General features: G+C 35.9%; 1 protein-coding gene across 2 annotated transcripts in view; it reads right to left on the reverse strand.

The window, feature by feature from the left end:
• gpc6a (glypican 6a) overlaps positions 1–22,310 on the reverse strand; it is a 150,948-nt gene that overhangs the window by 37,111 nt on the left and 91,527 nt on the right. For both annotated transcript variants that reach the window (XM_008404363.3, XM_008404362.3), the window contains exons 6-7: positions 3,992–4,122; positions 1,520–1,663 (exon numbers count right to left, since the gene is read on the reverse strand). In XM_008404363.3, the coding sequence (XP_008402585.1) occupies positions 1,520–1,663; positions 3,992–4,122 (275 nt within the window). The remainder of the gene's footprint in view (positions 1–1,519; positions 1,664–3,991; positions 4,123–22,310) is intronic.

Here is a 22,310-nt window from a genome sequence, read left to right on the forward strand (position 1 = left end):
ATATATATTTCTTACATTTACACAAGGTAAAGATTTATAGAAAACTAGTCTTACTCTAAGCAAATCACTGATTTACAGAAAACTCAAATCTTTGACAAGCAGGAGTATAAATGCATGTAGTAATGCATTATTAAAACTAGAGTAACTCAAATAATTTCTCTAAAAGCACAATTACCTTTCACCTTCTTTTTGATCTGTATGTCTTGAAGCAAGTAAGATGATTTAGTTATATTACTTAAGCTGGGGCTGTTTGAAAAGATACATGTAATTCAAGAATAATATTATAAGGGATCTGCCCTGTTATACACATATATCTTTATATTAATTCCTTAGAATTTTATATCAACAAGTGCTGATAAAAACTAAGACTAAACTCTGCAGCATTTAGTAGCTTTTGTGATGCTGCATATTTTTCTATTTTAATCATTTTCAATTGATTGTGCAGCACAATTTTAATGTCTGTACCTTTTAGTCAAAGGGGTGATTATGTTTTTAACAGATGGATTTCCCAGTTAGAAGATTATGTAAAGAAGTATTTGAGGCATGGATGATCCAAAGGACAAATGTAATAAAATGAGACGCATGTCTGACTAAAATCCTTTCAACACATTTACAAGTTGCTAACTTTTATATATTAAAAATATGTTGGGACACAATGCTTGAATACAGTATACCAATACCACTGCCTTTATTTAGGTTACTTGGTTTCCTTACAAAATTAAACCTATAAAAGTATTTAACAACTACAACGTTACACAGTGCAAGTGACTGAGCTGCAACTTTTGCAACTCAGTCATCCAGATTTTAAATCAAATTTTTTATGAATATCTTCTACAAAAAGCAAAACAACAACATTTCTGGGTGATGGCATACCCTGCGTTTGGAATTGGATACACATATTAAATTATTAAACAGCAAGTGTGGCCTCAATGGTTTCATGTACAATAAAAAATACATTTTAAACCACATGTGTAGATGTATTTTTGCTTTATATTCATGCACCATTGTGAGTTTACCACAACTACTGGAAGGGAGTATATATATAAATATTTTACATTACTCGGAGTGCAGCAGTGGTAGAAGTCACACTGCACCTGGGAGCTCCATGAACTACATGAACATTCCTCTATTTTTTGTCTGGCCTTTGGACTTACATCCCTGTTAGTCGATCTTAAGCTCAGCATGCCTTCACCAAGTTTGCCTCTGCCAATGATATTTCCAAAAAAAGGAAACATCTCCTCTGAAGAGCTCTGGAAATCAGCTTAGCTGTCAAAATATGTAAGAACGACTGAATATCCAGAAGTTCTTGACAAATTACGTCAAATTTCTTTAAAAATACATTTATATTTTAAATACTCTGGCTTTTAAACAAGTAGTAACAGATTTAGTTTTTGCATATCATATCAATATATACATATATTTTTAATGTTTTATATCACACATTTTAGTGTCATTATGTCATTAAGGTGGATTTTAACATGTACAAACGCTCTTTACTCTGTCTTATCATTCTACATACCAGTCTATCCAGGCTTGTTCCAGCTGCCGTGGTCGGTCTCTGTTCGGGGGTAAAGGGTCTAAAGCGACTACTAAATACATCTGAGATGCCCCGTGCAGACCTGCCTATTGCTGAAGGCTTTGGTTGACCACACTCTTGAAAAACCTAAAATAGAGCAAGGACAAACACAGTTACCATACAGAAAGGACTGGAAATGTGAAAAACAAAAAGCTCTGTTTGCATCTGAAAACGGAAAGCTGCTCAGTTAACAGCATCTCTCAACATAATTATCAAATAAAATAGTTTATTTTTTCCCACATTGCCAAACAACACAACATCTGTATGTCACAAAGCCAGACATGTTTCGGAGCAGAATGCAACAACCTTTGCAAAATGAACAAGAATTTGTGTGTCTCTCAAATATATTTTTTTTCCAAGAAAAATCCAAGGTCTAATACTTTTCCAGCTCAATTTGTGGCTGCGAGACAAAACAAATCAAGCACTGGTGTTTATCAGTGACCAAGGTTAATGTTCAAAGTGGCAAGTCTCATGTGGGTGGGGAGGCAAAAAATCAATCTTGCCATTTTATTATTCACCTTCAAGGGAAAAACTGTACCACCACAAAACAAAATGGAAAAAGATGCACACAAATAAAGAAAATGACCATTCAGGATTCATTTGGATTTTTCCATTGAAACCCCATTAATTCTGGCAAATGAGACTTTTTCTCTGAGTATAAAACACACAAAAGGATGCACTTTCTGAAAACCCTCCCAAGAAATAGTGGATCGATGTTTATAAAAAATGCTACTGTGGAATAGAAGAAAACCAGTTTTCTTTGTAAGAGAACCCAAAATACACAAATGAATGCTGAATTTAAGGAACATTTTAAAATTTGTCTAAAATACTAACCGGGGAACACCTGAACCAGTTTGTAACTCCAGTGAGGTCTATTGCTATTCAGATGCTTTGCTCAATATTACTGGTCCGTAGCTCTCTGTTGGTTAATTATTTGTCATGGTATGATGTGATAATCATGCCAAAAGAATGCCTTTGTCTAATGCTTTTTGAGTCCTCAGATTTTTTTAAATTTTCCAGTGTGTTGTGGTCCCGCACAGTGACACAATTACAACGCAATTTAGTCTGGTATGTATAGAAAACCTCAGAACAAGATTAAATATTGGAGAAAGCTGTAATTGTAGAGCAATTTGTTCACCAAACAAAACCTTAAGGAGCACGGACAATAGGTAAAATTGCACATTTCAAGCCCTCTTGATACAGGAAAAGACAGCCCATCAAATTCACATGGACCTTGTCACAACTTATGAGGACTGACCAGAATTCACAAAATAATTTGAAGTGGAAGTCAAGTGTGGCATCTACAGTCATGTTTTAGCTGCTACTTGTTATAAGTTCCTAAACAATAATGATCATTACTAAAGGATGGTAATTAAAAAAGCCAAAACATTGTTTTAATTAATATCGCTGATGTATTTAATGGATGTGAATATGATGAATTTATTAAGGAATGGACATGGTCAGCGACGATAGTGTACTGGTGATTTGTGACATTTAAATCATGTCAGTTCGTACTAAAAGGCCCTGAATGTGGTAAGGAAATATCCTCCACTTCATGAGATCACAGCTATTCTGAAACGTTGACAAGCTGAACATTCTTCCATGGTGTTTATACAAAATTCTGAAATTCAGAATTTTGTATAAATCGAGACTCAAATGACCAGGCAATGTTTTTTTCCAATCCATTATTTTCCAATTTTGAAGAGTTGGTGAAAATTGCAGCTTCAGTCTCCCGTTCTTAGCTAAAAGAAGTGGTGCCTGCTGAGTTCTTCAGCGGTTGTTCAGTGATTGTACTCTGTGATTGTAACAACTGGTTATTTGAGCGACTGTTGCCTTTCCATCACTACAGACTCCTTGTTCCACTCTGACCTTCAACATCAACAAGGCGCTTTCTGCCACATAACTTCTGGCTATATTTATCTTTTCTGAACCATTTTCTGTTTAACCAAGAGTTGGTTACACATTATTTCCTTAGTAGATGAGCAGTTCCTCTAGGACCAACGTTAATGCCACATTTGAAATTACCTAAATCTGTATTTTGTTGTGTTAATATATATATTTTTTTCTTTTGATGGTGATGCTCAGTTAGCGCTCCAGCAAGTTGTTTTCACAACAACCAGATACCTAAATCTACTGAGTTGTAGAGAAGTAATTGGCAGATTTACAACAAGCAATTAAACAAGTGTACCTAATAAAGTGGCTGCTGTATATACTGCTGTCATTGAGAAATTTAAATAAGATCATAAAATCCAATTTATATAAAATTTATGCAGCTGCTGTTAGGATTTGGCATTGGACACAGTAAATTACACAGTATTTTACTGCCAAGGAAAGCATTTGCCATAATTAAACATAAATAATTAAATAAAAATAGGCATAAATAACACAAGATCAAGGCTTCTCAAGATACAGTACCTTGGCTGACACTTGCATGCTGTTGTCCTGCATCGTCATAATAGCCTCCGAAATTTTTATATCAATTGGCTCTATAACTGCTTCGATGTTGAAAGGTCCCACCAGTCTGTCTGCGACCAGCAACATGGCATCTGTCAAAGAACACAGAAAACATGTCGAGTACGAGATATTAAAATACTCCAAGAAAACTTACAGCGTCCTTTTCACACAAGTCGGATCATTCAACAATACTGCCAGGTGTCGGCTTTATTATTTGTCTATTGTTCTGAAGAGCACAATAATCCCACCTTCTCCATGTGTCTTGACAGCCAACAATTATAAAGATGAGTAGGAACCTGCCAGTACCTTCATATTTCCACAACAATGATTACAATGCAATAACGAGGAATTGAGATAGAGCAGGTTTAAAACAAGACATGCAACCATGAGCTCAAATTCTGCTTAAATCTATGAATTTACAAGAATAATAAATTTACGAGAATAAAAAACAACTAAGATGCTCAGTATATCTGTGTAGTAAATACTGCTTAAAAATAAAAACAAAAAAATAAATCTATTTTTACAATGTAACGCATATAATTGTTAATATATCAACTAAAAAGTGGGATTCTTACATATTTTGAGTGCTATCCAGCTTATCTACAAAATTAAACCTCCACCAAACTCTACTTTGTTTGAGCTGGTTAAGTGGGAGGGTTAAAACATCGATGTATCACAGTGCAGTGACATTTACAGAAATATAGGGCAATCAGTAGAAGCACATTTAGCCCAAATGGGCACCAAAAACACATGCCTTTTATCCAGTGAAGGAAAAAGGACCTGGAAGTATTTGAAAATCACAGAAGATACTTAAGAAGCTGGTGAAACCCCAGACACTGAGTTGCTATGACAAGAAAAAAAGACAATGTAGAAGATGTAGAAAAATAAAGAAGTGAAAACGTTCATTGTATCTCATCATCCGTTAGATTTGTGTCTGACAAACACTCGCTATCAGATCGTACACTTGTACACACCTTTCACGTCTTGTTAAAGCTTTACAGCCCTCAAATGAATCTCTTGAAACTGTAACCAGCAGCGCCAGTCTTTGACAGAATCCACAGACACCCATCTCATTAAACAAGAAAGTGCTGCTGCACCTCTAAACACCGCCTTTCTTTAGGTTCAGTTTGCAGTCTTAATAAGTGGTCAGAGAATGATGCAGAATAAAAATAACCTATACATTTCCCCAATCCACATTTTAGATCATGGATTTTTTTTTTGCTGATGACATTTATTTGTATGTACAGCAGCATGCCATTGTACTCTATTACAATTTAAATAAGATAAAAATTTCTATGTAGAGTTTTCCAGAATGCACAACATGTAGAGAAAGAAAAATACTCCCCTTTTAATCTAAAAAAAAAAAAAGAAGTATTTTCCCAGAGCGACATGACGTCTTCACCCGTGAATCACAAAAACAGGTCATCTACCAGTGTCTTCTGTATCAGCATGATTTTTGAGTGTCTTCTAATCATGTTTAATCAAACATCCCTGTGGTTACAGTGTGGTAGTATCTAGGCTTCAGGAAGTACTTGGGTACATAAAAAATCAGCTATGATAATCGAAAAAAATCATTATTTTCTTTTTCATCTAAAAGCCACGACTTTCATTGGTTTAAAGCTGGTTCTGTACTATCTGTAGAGGTTCAATCTTTGGCTTAGAGCCAAAGATTGGTCCACGATGGACACTGCTTCTTTCTTACAGGCGCATTGAAAGAAAATAAAACAGAATTTGGACAGAGTAATGCTCATATGTGTGAACTCCATACAAACACTGTAAGTAGTGATGGGAAAATAAACTAACTTAATATGGATAATATAAATCTTTAATCTTTTCAAAAATGTTCAAAACAAATATTTTCAATAATGATAGAAAAGCAGTTCTTTCTTTTCTCAGAGATTTCCCTTCCTGAATATTGGAGAACTGAGGTAACAAAGAAACAGGACAATAGTTTATAAAATGATGTCTGTCATCTGCTTTTTAAAGAGTTGTTACTTTAACTATTTCTATATTATTTGGAAAGGAACTGATTTCAAAGACATTTTCTTTTTACTTTTATATATTTTGTAATTTCTTTTTATGCTGTTCTTACTGGGCTGCACATTGGCACAGTTGGTAGAGCTTTTGCTTTGCAGCAAGAAGGTTCTGGGTTCGATTCCTGGCCCCGGTCTTTCTGCATGGAGTCTGCATGTTCTCCCTGTGCATGCATGGGTTTTCTCCGGGTACTCCAGTTTCCTCCCACAATCCAAAAACATGCCTGTCAGGTTAATTGGCCTCTCCAAATTGTCCCTAGGTGTGAATGTGTGTATGCATGGTTGTGTGTCCTGTCTGTCTGTGTTGCCCTGCAACAGACTGGCGACCTGTCCAGGGTGACCCCACCTCTCGCCCGAAACGTTAGCTGGAGATGGGCACCAGCACCCATCCCAACCCCACTGAGGGACAAGGATGTAAAGAAAAAGGATGGATGCTGTTCTCGCTATTATAAATTCATTGTCAAGAGAATTTTTCTTCTTTCAGGCATTGTCTGTTCTTGTAATAATCCATTATCTCTGTTTTTGCTTGTGTTTTGACAAATATTGTATTATTTAGCAGAACAATCTTTACTTCATAATCTTACAAATATCCTTAGAAATTTTTTCATATGATTTATGGGCGTCCTCTTCACAAACCACATCCCACTTCTGTTTTAGTAAGTTATTTTTATAGGCATTTATATTTTCCTCTGTTCTCACTTTGTTAAATTTTAAATAGTATAATGTTTTCTATTAACTATATTTGTTATTTATATTCGTCTGCTTCTTTACCTGATCAAAAATGGGCAAATGTCAATAAAAGCTCACTTGATGCGTTTTTCATATTATTTGTCAATATGTTATGTATTAATGTAATATAATATGAAATTATTTGACTGGGTCTGGTGGGTTTTGGATTTTTAAATTGTAATTAATTTTTAACAAATCAATATCATAGTCTCGACAGACAAACATTTGGAAAATTCACTCTTTAAATATTTCCATACCAGACACTGGAGACATATAAACCCAACCAACAATTAACAACCAGATTCCACAACAGCTTCATTCCTTATAGCATAAGACTACTAAACTCCCATTAATATTTTTATTGTATATATTTATATTGATACTTTTCATTATTATTTATCCATTTATTTTATTATTATTGGAGCAGTGCAATGCAATTTCGCTCAACAGATCTCCATGGTGATACATCACAACAGATCATCTTTGGCTATGTTAAGCATGTATTGCTACCTGTTTGTCACTTTTGTTTGTTCTGATTTTTTTTAAATCTCTGGCTGTTTTCAGAAAAAGGAGTGGATAGAAACAATATATCGTGAATGACAATAAAATTAATTTGACGAAGTGGTTAGTTGTAGATCTTACTGTATGTGGCCTGACATCGCACACCTTTTCCTTCACGCCTTTCAATTATTGCTTAGTTTAAGTTCTGGGTGGCTCTGTCCTCATTTAACCATCTGTAAGTATGGTTTTATGGTTTTTATGAAAATCATCTTCTTTATTCTCAAGTTTTCTTATTTGTCTAGATGAGTCATTGCTGCAGTTTCCTGCTTCATTGTTTGTTGTAGAGTCCTGCTTGGCTTTTCCTGGCTTGACTTTAAGTCGAGCAAGAGAAGTTTGATCCATTGTATAAATTTGACAAATGGAATCACAAGGATGTGTTAGGTAGAACTAACTAACTAAATAAATAAAGGATTGAGTGGTAAAAATAGCTCAAAGACTGCCTTGGCCAGCCTTTAGAAAATTTGTTGAGGTCCTGCCCTTAGGCCAGCTTTTCAGAGTAGCTGTCATGAAAGCAAGGAAACAAAGCCGCTCTCTTCTCAGTTGCAATTGACAGGCAAGGATATTAAACTCAGAAGCTGGAGTACGGATGTGTGATTGAGAGCAAAGGTCAATTCAGACAAAAGACCACTAGAGCAAAATGTTTCAAAGAGATTTTAAGAGAAAAAAGAATGAAGAATAAAATCTGTAAACATTTTAAAAATGTTTAAAATGTAAAGGTTTCTTCTGAGGTATTTCACAGCTACACCCCAAATGCAGTTTCATAATGAAGTAGATCTGTAGACATTTCAAAGTGGAAACATGCTAAGCTGTGTCATAGTTTTATTGCTTCAGAGAAAACTATTTTATTTAATTTTAACAAAAGGTTAATAGTAAACTGGTAAGCAGTGATTTAGGATATAATAATATAGGATTGTGTATGTGAATTACAAGTAAATTATACAAAATACTAACATAGTACTTGTTAAGGCAGCAGTAGCCAAAACTTCATGGCCAAAAAGAAAACTATCATTGAGAAACAGCAAGCATGTCATATTTTTAGTAACACTCGGTGAAGTTGTAATTTCAAATGCAATATCAATAAAGGTTCTACGTAGTTTTCCAATCACACCTGCCACATGCTTCTCTGTGTGTTTGTTTCTCTGAGTCAGGCTTGATTTTTAAAAGAGTACTGATGGATAAAGGCTAATCTGGACCCACTCACTTGGTCAGACTGTGCTTTTGAAAAGTGATGTTTGTTTACTTTTGGGTCTCAAATGCACTTAGACACTTGGTTAGATTTTTATTAGATGCTCACAGAGGGTCACTACAGGGGGCCAGCCCAAGTCCTGCAAAGTATTTAGCTGCCCATGTTTAGCAGGGTACGCCCCTGATGCTTTTGGTACAAAAGCTGTCATGACATTCAGAGAGTCAAGGAAACATTGCAGTAATCTAGTCCTCTGTCCATTAAGAACTCAGAGACCTAAATGATATTCTCAGTGGAGTTCTGACAACCAATTTTTCATATATCTTGATGAATATTTGATGGATTGCATCAGTGTAGTATGAGTCAGCCGTTTGAAGGGCTATGAGGGAGGATTTATAGTTCCTTATATAATTTTGCATACATGAACATAGAAAAGCATACATCACACCATAGACTAGGAGTAAAATGTATTTCGGTGACAAATAATTCTTATAATTATCACAGAAATTAATACATTCTGTAAAATTTGCACCCTTTCAGCTTTCCACACTACACAGTTTGTCAGGTAAAGAGTGTTTCTTCTCAATTTATAAATTTGAAGGAAATAGCAAAAATTACATGTACAGATTCAAACAGATTATGTTATGTCAAACTGACCAAGTAAGTGTTACAAACATAAGGAATGGTTTGTTTAACTTACAATGGCATGAAGCACAAAAATGTAAGCACCATTAGATTGTTGTTGGTGTAATCTATTTTTGTGACTGGTCAACTGACCATTAATGCCAGGTTATTAGGCAGCGCGCTGCTCCGTCTGAATTGGTTGTGCCCCTTCCAGTGTTGTGGTCAAGACCACCTGACCCGAGACCAAGACAAGACTGAGACCAGTCTTGTCTGGTCTCAGTCGAGACCGAGACAAGACCAAGACTTTTAGGGTCCGAGACCGAGTCAAGACCAAGATCAGCGGCCTGTGCTAAATGACACGATAAAATGTGAAATATGATCAAAATTGCTTCTCAAATTGATCTGAAAGATTCATATTCCCATAAAAACACCTAGATATTAAATACTTAATAAATTTTACCAATATTAAAATGAAGTGCTTCCATCTTTGTGCTACAATCCGTGGTGGTCTCGTGCCATCCCTAAAACGATAACACCCTGGGCATTTGCCCATATTGCTCATGTCAGAAACCATCACTGTCTGCACCATTAAACATAGCAATTGAGGCAATGCCCGGATGGTAATTAATGCTCAACTATGAACACTGACCAAGGAGCAACAAAGAAGTAACCAAGCACAAGGCGCTCACCGTGACTGTTTTCACCCTCTCTCCCGCTACATGAAGCTAGGCAGTCTGACACCATGGCAGACATTACAGCTGCCACTTTGAACAAAAACAATCATAGAGCAATGTGCATGCTCTGCGTGCTCTTTCGTTCTTGTGCTTTATTTATTTAATTAAAAAAATATCAATGTACATGATTTAATAATGATAGCTACTACAGTGTACACAAAGATTTACAAGAACAAAGAACGGCTCTCAGCAACACCCCAGTCCTATTTTCTAAGTAAAGAGCCGTTCAGAAGAATCGGACTATTCCTGAATGTCACGTCACTATAATGCAGACTTTTGGACACAGCGTTGTCCCATATATGAAACAAGTCAGTCAACACCTCCGCACAATAATTAAGTGCAGTGAGTGAGTGACAACTTTTTTTCCATCACAAATGCTTATGCGTCTCTGTTCAGCTAGCTTTGCTTACATCACGTCAATGGAGCTTACCTTTCTTTGAGCTTCTTTTCTAAGTGACGAAAAAAGTTAGTCCCCACCGTCTGTGAAAGCGAAGTGCTGCTGAGTTAGCTGTCGCCATCGGATTTCTTATGATTTATGCAGCGGTAACGATTAGACAGATCTTCTGCCGCTGAGAGAAAACCACTGCGCATGTCTCAGAGCCGCGTGCAAGTGAAATGTGGGGAGCGGGAGGGAGAGTAACAGAAACACGTTATTGCTTGGATTTTAATCGGTGCATTTTGCATCCACTGAAAACAATGATGTTAACAAATAAACTGTATGCTGTACGTTTCGTGATATTTTCACAGTTGCGGACTTGACTGGTCTTGAACTAAAATGCTGAGTCCTTAGCGCACGAGACCGAGACAAGACCGAGACCAAATGCGGTCGAGTCCGAGACGAGACCATTAAAAAATGGTCTCGAGACCAAGACCAATCTTGAGTACTACAACACTGGTCCCTTTATTTTTATTTTTGGCTTTAGTGGCCTTCATTTGATAATTAATTGACAGAAAAGTGGGTAATGAGAGAAGGATCCATCAACTGAGTGATCCCATCATGTCAATGTGGACCAAAATCTGAGGACTATTTCTCACACACTGATGAATGTAAGAAGAAAAAAAAAGGTCGGTTTTTGATAGATTTATAATGGTGGCATAATGTCTTGGTGTTTGGCATTTTTCCTGGTGTCGATACGCTGTAAAAATCATATCGTTTGAACTCGTAGATGGACAGAAGCCACACTGGGATCCAGAAAGTGTTTTCGCAGACATTGGTACAGCTGGTTTATAAAGACTTTGATGGCACCAGTTGCCACAGCAATTTTCACCTTCTGATTTAGTTACCTTAGTAAATAATGTCTCTAACAGGGCATCTCATTGCTCGAGAAACCATTCTGTTTTTGTTTCTCAGAATTTGAAGAGTACGGCGTGGATCTTGAACCCAAGCACTCTGCTCTTCTTACCTTTAGGATCTCATCTGACTCAGGGTCCTTGTCATTCTTTAAATCTCTGTCATGAAAGAAGTACCCCCATGCATTCAGTCTGAACAAAAGAGAACTTGTCAGCTCCACATAGGAGCTCTCTTACTGTCACAATTCAAACCAGAGGACAATTTGTTATGAAGCAAAAGTGTTACCTATCAGATCTCTGTGTAACTGAGCACACCAAACTCTCTACCATCATACTTAGATCTCATCTCGTTGTACAACAGCTATAGACAACAGTTATTCTATTCCTTGTGAGAATAACTGTTCTGACAAGGAACAGTTATTCATTTTATTAAATGTCAACTTTCCTGCACACCTACTACAAAGGTCAATCCCAATTATATACCAATTTTTTAAATCGACCAGTTCTTTCATAAACTCTGTATTTTGTTATGCTAAAAGGATTCAGCTCCTTTTATTGTATTCATTGCACAAACACCACAGTGTTTTGGATGTGATGTGCAGTACAGTAGAGATCACTAAATATTTTTCTGCCAAATAGAAGTATATTAATCCTGAGCAGGTACATAAAATCACCTGTAACAAATGAGCTGTCTAGCTCTTTACTGGAGCAAAACAACATAGCACTTTAAAATGCTGACAACAATGTCTGTGGACAAAATTTGTTTTGACCCCGCTTAACTTCAGTTCATATTTCACTGACATATACTCAGTGAAGCATATAAAGCTTTTTTTTTTTAAAGATCTATGACAAGGATAAAATTAGGTTTTGACGGATAGTGAAGATTAGAGCTCTAATTGGACTTACTTTAGGTCATCTAGTAACATCTCCCGACTAAAATAATCCATTTACTGAGACGACCGTGTTAACAATGATCTTTTTGCAGGTTTGCAGATTGTCACTGACATCACCTTCAGCTTCAGTAATGTAAGTTATCCAAGTAAACCTCACTGGTCTAAGGGAAAAGAAAACAAGTCAAACACACATGTACCTACTCTCCATTGCACTGGGTTGTTCATGACTGTTCTGGAGTCGAAGGGAAAACAGAAGTGTTGAGCTAAAAGATGTTAATTTAATTTAGAAATGGTCCAATCAGTATTAAAGGGTGATCACATCCATCATGTGGGACCGGGTTGTAAGATTTATAGACAAATCCACACCCCTAGCATGTGTCACAAGTTGGCTTTTTTTTCAAGGTAAGGCAGAACGCGAAGGTCATTTTCACATGTAATAGTTAAGTTTAAATGAAGCAGTTGAGAATTTGTCTTCTGGTATGTTTTTTCGGTGATCATTTATCAGATGGGCACTGTGGCAGTTAGCCTTATGGTGCTGATCTGCAGCAGCTGAGGGATAATTCATCTGTGCTTTAAATGATGACGACAGTGCAGAAAAATTGCTGCCCAGCACCCATAAATATAAGTCTGGACAATAATGTAGAGTTGATGAAAATGGAAAGAATAACTTTCACCATCTGTCAGAGCAAAAGGGGAAAAAGTCTCCATAAAAACACTTTGTTCAATAAGAGAAGTTAATGCTGCTTTTCACAAATTGCCAGGCATAAATCTGTACCTCACAGTCAGTTGTGCTGTGTTTCAAAAAGGCACAAATTCATCATGACAAATGTTAAGTGCTATAAAAAAGTGGGAGAATTAGATTGTTTTTCTCTTAAGATAAAAACAATCATAAATCAGCAGTTTTAATTTCTTGAAATTGAGAAATGAGTTGCATTTACTAACTTACTTAAATTATTTGCAATGCTTAAACTAAATAACACAATCAGATACTTAATGTATTATAAAGTGCTTCAGGCTGTATGTAACAGCAACTCCAGAAAAAAAAAAAAAAAAATCTTGTCGGATTCACATAGATCAGTGAGTTCATACAATACTAATACAGCCTAATACAGTTTAAAACACTTTGTCGATATACAGTTCAGCTCAGATAAAAGTTTCACAGAGTAAAGCTGTACTTTAAAAACACCTTAGGGAAAAAAAGAAAGAACTTAAACACCACATCAACAAAAAATAAGAGTTAATCCAGACAAGTAACAAATCACTAGATGTTTATGGCTAAAATTGACTTAAGAGATTATTTTATCACTAACCTGCTGAATCCCACCAACTGAATGTTTTGTTTTTCCAAAAACTATGAAACATAAAACAGAAATATTGTGCTGTGAGTTCCATGATAGAAATAGTACATTTCTTGACATCATCTGCTTTTGATACAACTCCAAAAAGTGTATACATGCTTTTGTTTGATGCATTTATAGACCAAAACTGTTGGGAGTTCTTAATTATGATGAATAAAGAGAAAAAAACAGTCAGATGTTTAAGTTTTGACCTGTCGATCACTAATAAAAGTGAAACTGAATGTTGTCTCAATCTAATCTCTGGCCAAATATTCAGAGTAACTCTGGCAATAGCAACAAAAGACGCTAGAGCTGAATTATATTCACAAAATTATTCAAAAAGTAAATAAATCATGTGAGATGCAAACTGCCTATGTGCAAAATAATATTCAAGGATACGTTTGTTGGCAAAAGTTCAGACAGTAACATTTCAAAATGTAATGTGTATCCAAAGGTTGAGTGGAAGTAAAAATGGCTTTAAAAAGGAATATATATATATATATATCACAGATAACCATAGAAGAGTTTGTGGGGATTCACATGTGTGGACTGGACTGGAGTCTGGAATGGTGATTTTAGGGAGCAATGTCTTCAGCTTATGTTGATTCACTGTTTTATCAAGTTCAAAATCAGAGCAGCCCTCTATAGGAAAAATAAATAAATAAAATAAAATATTTAAAAAAAAACAGCACTTCCCTCTGCTAGAAGGTTTTATGGAGAGATACATGTAATTTTCTAGAAGTAGTTGGCACCTGCCCACGTTGCTATTTGTACCAGTATCTGTTATAATGATCAAGACACTTCTCTCTAAAGTGGCCTGTCCTAATCTCCAAATACAGATCCAGTCAAGTTAAATACTGATGCTGAAACAAACAGGGCTCCATCAACACCACAGCAGAGCTATAGGTTAGTTACTGCCATATACTGTATGTATGAAGAACATCACAATTTAAATTGAATTACTAAAATTAAATGTACCTTTCCACGATGAAATTATAAAATGCGGCCACTGTTAGAAACAGCAAAATAAACTTTTATACTTTTGTTTAAGTGTAAAAGCATAAAGACACTGAGCCACTGTACCTGCTGGGATGTATGTACCATGTTTGTTTGTTTGCTATTTTGACAAGCACAGAGGAAAAAACACAGAAAACTCCCTGCTCAGTGATTATATCATCTGATGTACACTAAGGCTCTTTGATATGTATTCTGCCATGCTGCCACTTTTTAGTTCTTCTCTTCTGTCTATCATACTCCTAGGAAATAAACACTTTGAGCAGCAACTTAGAATTCCCATATGTTTGAAATAAAAACTGTTTTACATATACATATATTTTTTTTCAAGTCTAGCGGTAAAAGAGAGATATATACCACTAAACAAACAACAAAGAACAGAGAAACCAGCTGTTGATTTTAAAGCATGCTATGCTGCATGAATGTTCCTGAGAGACTAACAGGGATAAAGCCATGGATTAATTTTTGTCTCCACAGACCACAAAGCCTGCTGACCTTCTTTCAAGGACTCAAAACATGGAAAAACAGGCAGAAATAAACGCATAGATAAAAGATGATGCATTGCACGGTTGCAACACAACATTATGAGAAATCTCCAAATTAGTCTAAGTTGGGGGTTAGTCTGACTGTCACAAATGTTAGAAATGAATAACTCTCCAGAATAATAGTCTAAAACTCACAATGACATTTTTTTTGTGAGAAATAAAATTCTCTGCACAATTTTTAGAGCTTAGTTGCCAAATTTTGCTGAGTAGATATGGCATGAATAACCTCTTGCAGCTTTGGTTAGAGGAGTCGTTCCAAGTTTGCAGAATTGGACGGGATGCTGGAGCCAATTCTGCCTCCTCCAAGTTGTTGGGCTCTACTTCTGCAGTTGGGTGAAAGCCAAAATGTACCCACATTGCTACTGTGGAGTCTGGCTTTACAAGAAATTACAAAAAGATTGCCTCGAGATAAACAGTTGGTGGCCCAAATTTTGCACTTGGGTGCCATTAGCAGAAATGAGTGAGATGATCACATCAAAATAGAAGCAATCAAACGCCAAATTGTTCAAAATCCTTTGGAAACAGAGAAGAAAGTATGATTTTATTAGTTCCATGCAGCTGTTACAGATAAATCAAAATAGCAAAAATCATTCAGTGTAAATTACAGCACTATAGATTAACCACAAATCTATAAAGATAGATTTGAGTATGACTCAAATAAAGAAAAAAGAAATACAAATAATCATCAGAGAAATCATGAAGACCACTGAGAAAATTTCTACTTGATATTTGGATTAGCAACATTTTTGATTGATTTATTTAATTCAGATTTTGCACAGCCAGGATGACTAAAAGTGAATTTTTTATTTAGATACAGTACCTATAAAAAGTTGCCATTTTTACAAGATTAATATCTCCTTCCCTCAGCATTCTTCAATCATTTCTCAAGAGATTCATGAAAACCAAGTACATGCTGATATTTCACTAACCTGAATATTTCACTACCACTTAAACAATTCTCTCTTGAACTGCCAAAGCTATTATGCTAAGAGACATCAAGTTTCCAGTAATATATTAATACCTTTTGTAGTGTGCAGCTGCAAGAGGTGAATCAATAGCCCAAGACTCCTTATCCTGCCAACATATCCGTCTTTGGGGAGTCTTTCTCACACGCTCAAGTATAGCTGCAGCAGTAATGAAGACTTCTCTATTGGATTTTTCTTTACACTTCTGCTGAATTTTAGATGTATATGTCAAAATTACTTTAATGCATATGAAGAACTGGGTGTGTCGGTGCACATGAAGTCTTCTCTGCTTGACTATCTTTTTCCTATGCTTGTCAATTTTCTAGTCTCAAGGTGGTTGAGATGTGGTTCACAATTACTGGTGGTGCTTGTAGTTCCTTTTATTTATAGTAAAATATTTACAAAATAAATCAGAATCAAATTAGAGTTTACGTAAAACCAATGATGTGAAACACTGAAGAGCAGGTCAAGAACATTGATCTCTGCTTCAACAGATAAAACTCAAAGGGAAGTGCTGTGGAAAATAGTTTGAGAAACCTCATTTAACTAAATGGCACTGAACAGAGGAAAAATCAGAATTGTATTCATCTCTAAAGTCAGAAGCTGAATCCAAGACTAACATCAACAACTTGGCAATGTTCTAGTTGCACGTTGGACACCTGATAGAAATTGTCTGTTGCTGTTTTCAATGACCTGGATATATTAGTCAAAGCAATGCAAGCTAATTGTATTTTTTCTGAAGAGTATGTACCCACGTATTAAGAGAACAAGTCTTCAAAAAGAAGTTTGTGATATTCAAAAGTTTGTCATAAGTGTGTGAAAGATTTTATGATGTACAAACCGTCAGGAGAGGGAAAAACAACTGTAAAAATCTTGACATGTCTCGCCATGTACACAAGCTGGATGATGCTTAAAAACACACATGCACTTTTTACACATAGCACTTTTAGCTCAGCTGAACAACTGTGCGGCTCTTAATGATGTACTATTTCAATTCCAGCCCATTAAGTGGCAAAATGCACTGACTTATGCACAGTTTACTGTAAAGAGAAGAACAAGAAAAGACACTATAAAAGAAGAAAATAACGTGATTAGTCACCAGGACATCAGTGTACTTCTCGGTTGTTTTTTATCTGAATGATAAATTACACACACCAGATAAAAAAACCCAATAAAAACAAACTATATTTTCTTAAAGCAAGCTTTGTGGTTCTTTTTCTTCATCTGCTAATGATTTTACCAATTGTTTACTTTATCTACACTATCTTCTGACTGAGGCTATTATCGTCCCTCTCAGCATGTGCAGGTGTTGCACATGCTCTTGAATAATGCACTTAGGCTGCCCTTGGAAGTCTGCAGTCATCCCAAACAGACTTTTAGTGGGCCAGGACCGATGACAAAATGTAAGCAACACACTTATAAGCGGTAACTCGGACTAGGTGGGTTTACTTAGGCGATAATACAGCAGTAGTCATTTTAAATATTCTAAACACAAAGTGGCCAGATTGGATATTTTTTGGTTGCTGAGAAACAAACATCACTTCCCTTTAAAATTTAAACTTTGAAAGATGGAGGCATATTGTTGATCTTATCACATAGGAGCTTGAAATGTTTTATTTCATACGCCAAAAAAGAAAACATATACCGTATTTTTCGGACTATAAGCCGCTACTTTTTTCCCACATTTTGAACCATCCATGGGGTTCTTTAGCAGAAAGTGAATCATTGGAAGCCAAAATAGGACATCAAAGAAGAGAGCGATAATTTTCATTTAGAACAGCCCGGTGCGGCTTATATATGTACATTTCCAAGATTTAAAAAATAAATAAATAAATTGTGGGTGTGTCTTATAGTGAGGTGTGCTCTATAGTCCGGAAAATACAGTATTTTATTATTTGTGACATAACACATTGGTGAAATATACATTAGTGAGAAGGTCCTTGTTACATAAAAAAAAATCTAACCAAAAATCTATAAAGATAGATTTGAGTATGACTCAAATAAAGAAAAAAAAAATACAAATAATCATCAGAGAAATCATGAAGACCACTGAGAAAATTTCTACTTGATATTTGGATTAGCAACATTTTTGATTAATTTATTTATTTCAGATTTTGCACAGCCAGGATGATTAAGAAGAAATTGATATTCATTCTTGATGATGCCTAAGAAATGGAGATCACTTCCACTTGACTGACTCATCCAGTATTTATATCACTGACAGTCAAAAACCTACTTACAAGGCCGTTTGTTCCTGACATGTCTGACACAGAGACCATCATATATAGTGTTTAGTCAATTTGAATGCCGGGGTCCATCAATGAGACGCAGTACTTAATATTGCAACAAATCATAAACCACTAAAGATCTCAGTTAAGTTAAAGCAGGTGAATGTTAAGAGACATTAAATAATTAAAGTGCTTTGTATGCCGGAGAGAAGGCAAGGACACTGGGCATCTCAAGGGCTACGCAAAGTTGAATGTGAACGAAGTTTCTGACGAGATTTGTCTGTCATTTAACAAAACAACTGACAAGGTGTTGATCCATTTAATCTCAGTGGTATCAGTTCTGCGAGGGTGAAAATACTCATGGGCTGGGGAATTGTGGTGAGCTTCGGTTACACGAGAACTCAATCCGCCCAATTAAAAAGAAATGAGTAAATAAAATCAATGAGGATCATTTACACTGTGGTGTCAAAAGACTCAACAGAGGTCACCACAAGCCTAAATCTTAATTAGCTGAAATAATTTGTTCACAGAGGGCAACATGAAGCCTTTGGCGAGAATACGCACAAGCCCTGAAAACCGTGTAACATCAGTGAATTGGGTTTTAAAATGACAAAATCTTACATTTTATCAACTTACAGGATGAATTAATGTGATAAGTTGACACGTGATTCTTGTTGATTAAAAAAACTATCTGTGATTTTATCTTTAGATGGATAAATTGAACTATTTTTTATTTATTTATTGATTTGGCAAAGACGGGGACCGGAGTTTATACATGGGGGAAGAAATCATAAAAGCTGGTTTTATGACACCAGCCTTTCACTAAAGGCTGTTTTTTTACATATTAACAGTGCAACTAACAAACTCCAACATGCTCACACTCTCAGATGTCACATTTTTGTTCTGCTGAGGAGTAATAGCTAACACCTGAATTCTACATTTTTACACCAAGGTAGACATGCCTCACTTAAACAAAAACCTTGGATGACATATTTCACCTGTGTTTTATTTTCTGGCATTATGCACATTGCATCTGTTTGTTTTAAACCCAAATAGGCAGAAGAAAAGGAAGACTTTTTAATTCTGGACACCAAGGTCTTAGCACTCCAAAAAAAGCTACTAGGTGACAGAGAAGATGTTGTAGAAGTGTTGACATGCTTGCTAAAAAGACTTTAATGGGTAGAATATTGGATGCGCTGTGCAGTATAAATAGAATGTAAATAAAATAAAGGAAGACAGAAATGAAATTAAGAAAACTTTATGAATGCAAAACAACTGTTGTCTGCTGTTAATATTTATGTGGTTTTCTCTTTCTCACAGCATAACAAATATTATTTTTTGATAAGAAAATAAAATTACTTAGATGTGGGGGTGTGCCTTTTTCAGTTTCACAGATGTCTATGATGTAAAAAGTATTAAATATTTTTCTCATTATTTCAAAAACACCCAGATCAAAAATATTTCTAGAGGATCTGTCCGTCTGTCCGTCTGTCCGTCCATCCTTCCGTCCGTCCAAGTGAGACTTGCTGAAAAGATTTCCAAAGGGCCTGCACCGCCTCAAAGTCATTATTTTAAAGTTGAAAAGCAGTGGTTCTACTCTGAACCTCCACTTCATGGCTGAACTCCTCATAATATGTCAAAGGCAAAGTTTGTCCACATTCTGCATATTCCCATTAGGGCAGGGAAATTCTAAACAATGGAAACATTTCAACTCATTTTTGGGGGCAAACATTGCTACAGGGTGCAATGAAAGATCGCAAGCTGTTTTTTTAAAAACCTGTAACTAACCCTAACCCTTACCCTAACTGCAAAAATGTTTTAGTACAAACCTTAAGTGTTAAGATCCATAACTAGGTTTTTGGGGGTAATATTGTTGCAGGAAAAATATTTGTTGTATGGCTTCTAAGCATGTGTAAATCACTTTAGACATGCTTAAAGGTTGTAGTTTGAGTGAAGAGTTAGTGATGGATTTAGTTAATATCTCCCATTACGTCTACCCAGTAATGGTTGAGATTACAATGTTACTCTGATGCCATTTACCTGTCAAACGTAGTGTTGATCATGATGTAAGCCTGAAAAACTGGAGCACCGTTTGACTAACAGCACGAGTCCTCTCTCTGCGTCTCTCTGAGGGCATTTTAACAAGGTGCTGACAAGAAAAATGATAATGATGTGTCTGTCATGAAGCAGTACTAGGTAAATTTGTCATGATGGCAGATGAATGATTGCCTAGTATCATCCTGTGGCCAAAGCATGAATCCCCCTCCTGAATATTTTAACACCCACACACACACACACACACACACTCAAAGTTGGGGTGGCGAAAATCACTCAACGCTACTTCAAGTAGGTAGCTCACACCCTTTCTCAGGTTTTCCTTCACCGTTCAATGGCATTGTCTTTTATTCAGCCTGGAAGGCATGAAGTCATTACAGTAACCTTTACATAACGTAAAATACCCCACAGTGACTGTTCCTTTAAATATATGGCACAGATGCTATAATCACTCTTCTTTTCAAGAATAGCTCTACATATAAGGTACACCAAAGGTTTTTTACTGCTTCAGTGATGCAGAGATGTCATGCATAAGGACAACTCTGGCACAGTCCTAACTTCTGCTTTGTCAATGCTTATAAAGGCCACAGCTTGAAATATTAATATTACGATTTATATATTGTTGCTGTGCATGTGTCCATTTGTTTTTGTGTTATTTTGTAAGCAGTCACGGGCTGGTGTGTAATTGGGATGGAATGTCATCTTATCTTTGTCAATTGGTTGGAAAGCCTCATCTATTCTTAATCTGCTATAACACTGCATATGGTGAATACTGTGCTCTGCTTCCAAATCTATTCTCTTGTATGAGTTGTGCAATGGCAGATTGGGTTTGTGCTGCACTGAGTTGCACACAGCACAAGGGTGAACATAAGGAGTGCGCACACTGCGCTGAACTTTGAATAATTTTAACTCGGCGCAGCACTCTGTGACAACACCTCGACACATCTAATCAGAGGGAATCGCACACAAACTTTTTGGAGTTTGTGTGTTTGTGTGCAGTAGGTATGGTGTGCTATACGATTCTTGTATGACAGCATAAAAAAAGTTTCCAAGAATTGTGGCATTAAAATAAAACTATAAAACAAAGATTTTGAAATATATAGCATATAATTGCTTCAATTTAAAAAAAAAAAAGAAAAATACCAACAATGATTCTGCTCCTACAATTATATTGCATGCTGACATGAATATAATTTTGATTTTGACCCATGTCCTCAGAAAGAGAGCAGTGCATGAGAAAAGTAAATTTGCCTAAAATCAGTCACATATTTCATCTCCCTTTCCACTATGGATAATTTGAGGATCAAGTTTGAAATCCTTTTTTAACCTGAAATTTTAAAGTATATTGGAGTTTTTATTCAAACAGATATTCAGGGTATTGGAAGAACAAAATAAACACCACCTAAATTATTCATGCTTTATTGCTCAGAATATTATGACTTTTTCTGGCTTCTCCTTCTTTCTGGCTTCTCCTTCTTGTTCTGCTAAAAAGCTGATGTTATATAGTTAATTATTAAGTAATTATATAGTTAACAAGATTAACACAAAGGTAAACAATTTGCTGTATACAGATTATTCTAAACACATATAACTCTTGCAAATTGTTGCCAAAATATTGTTTGTTTTTTGTTGTCATTAAGGTTGGAGAACTAATTTGTGTGGAACAGATGTGAAGTCACTCTGCCAAGTGCTTCATTCGAGCTAGACCCGATCCACAGAGAAAACCCCACCCCTCCTTTAAAAATATAACAACATGAAATAGAAGGAGCCTGAAATAAAAAGTTAGAAAAGAAAAGTTCAGGAAATATATATGATAACTTTACAAAATAAAAGTTCTGTGACATCTATTTGATGTCCCCATGAACATTAGGTACGGTATGTCTTGCTGCTGCTGACGGTTTCAGAATAACAATGATATTATTCCATTTAGTGGCTGCACAGCGGCGCAGTTGGTAGAGCTGTTGCCTTGCAGCAAGAAGGTTCTGGGTTCGATTCCCAGCCTGGGGTCTTTCTGCATGGAGTTTGCATGTTCTCCCAGTGCATGTGTGGGTTTTCTCCGGGTACTCCGGTTTCCTCCCACAGTCCAAAA

The sequence above is a fragment of the Poecilia reticulata genome, chromosome 3 (genome assembly GCF_904066995.2).
Source record: "Poecilia reticulata chromosome 3, P_reticulata-male-v2, whole genome shotgun sequence".
In the NCBI taxonomy this organism is placed as follows: Eukaryota; Metazoa; Chordata; class Actinopteri; order Cyprinodontiformes; family Poeciliidae; genus Poecilia; species Poecilia reticulata.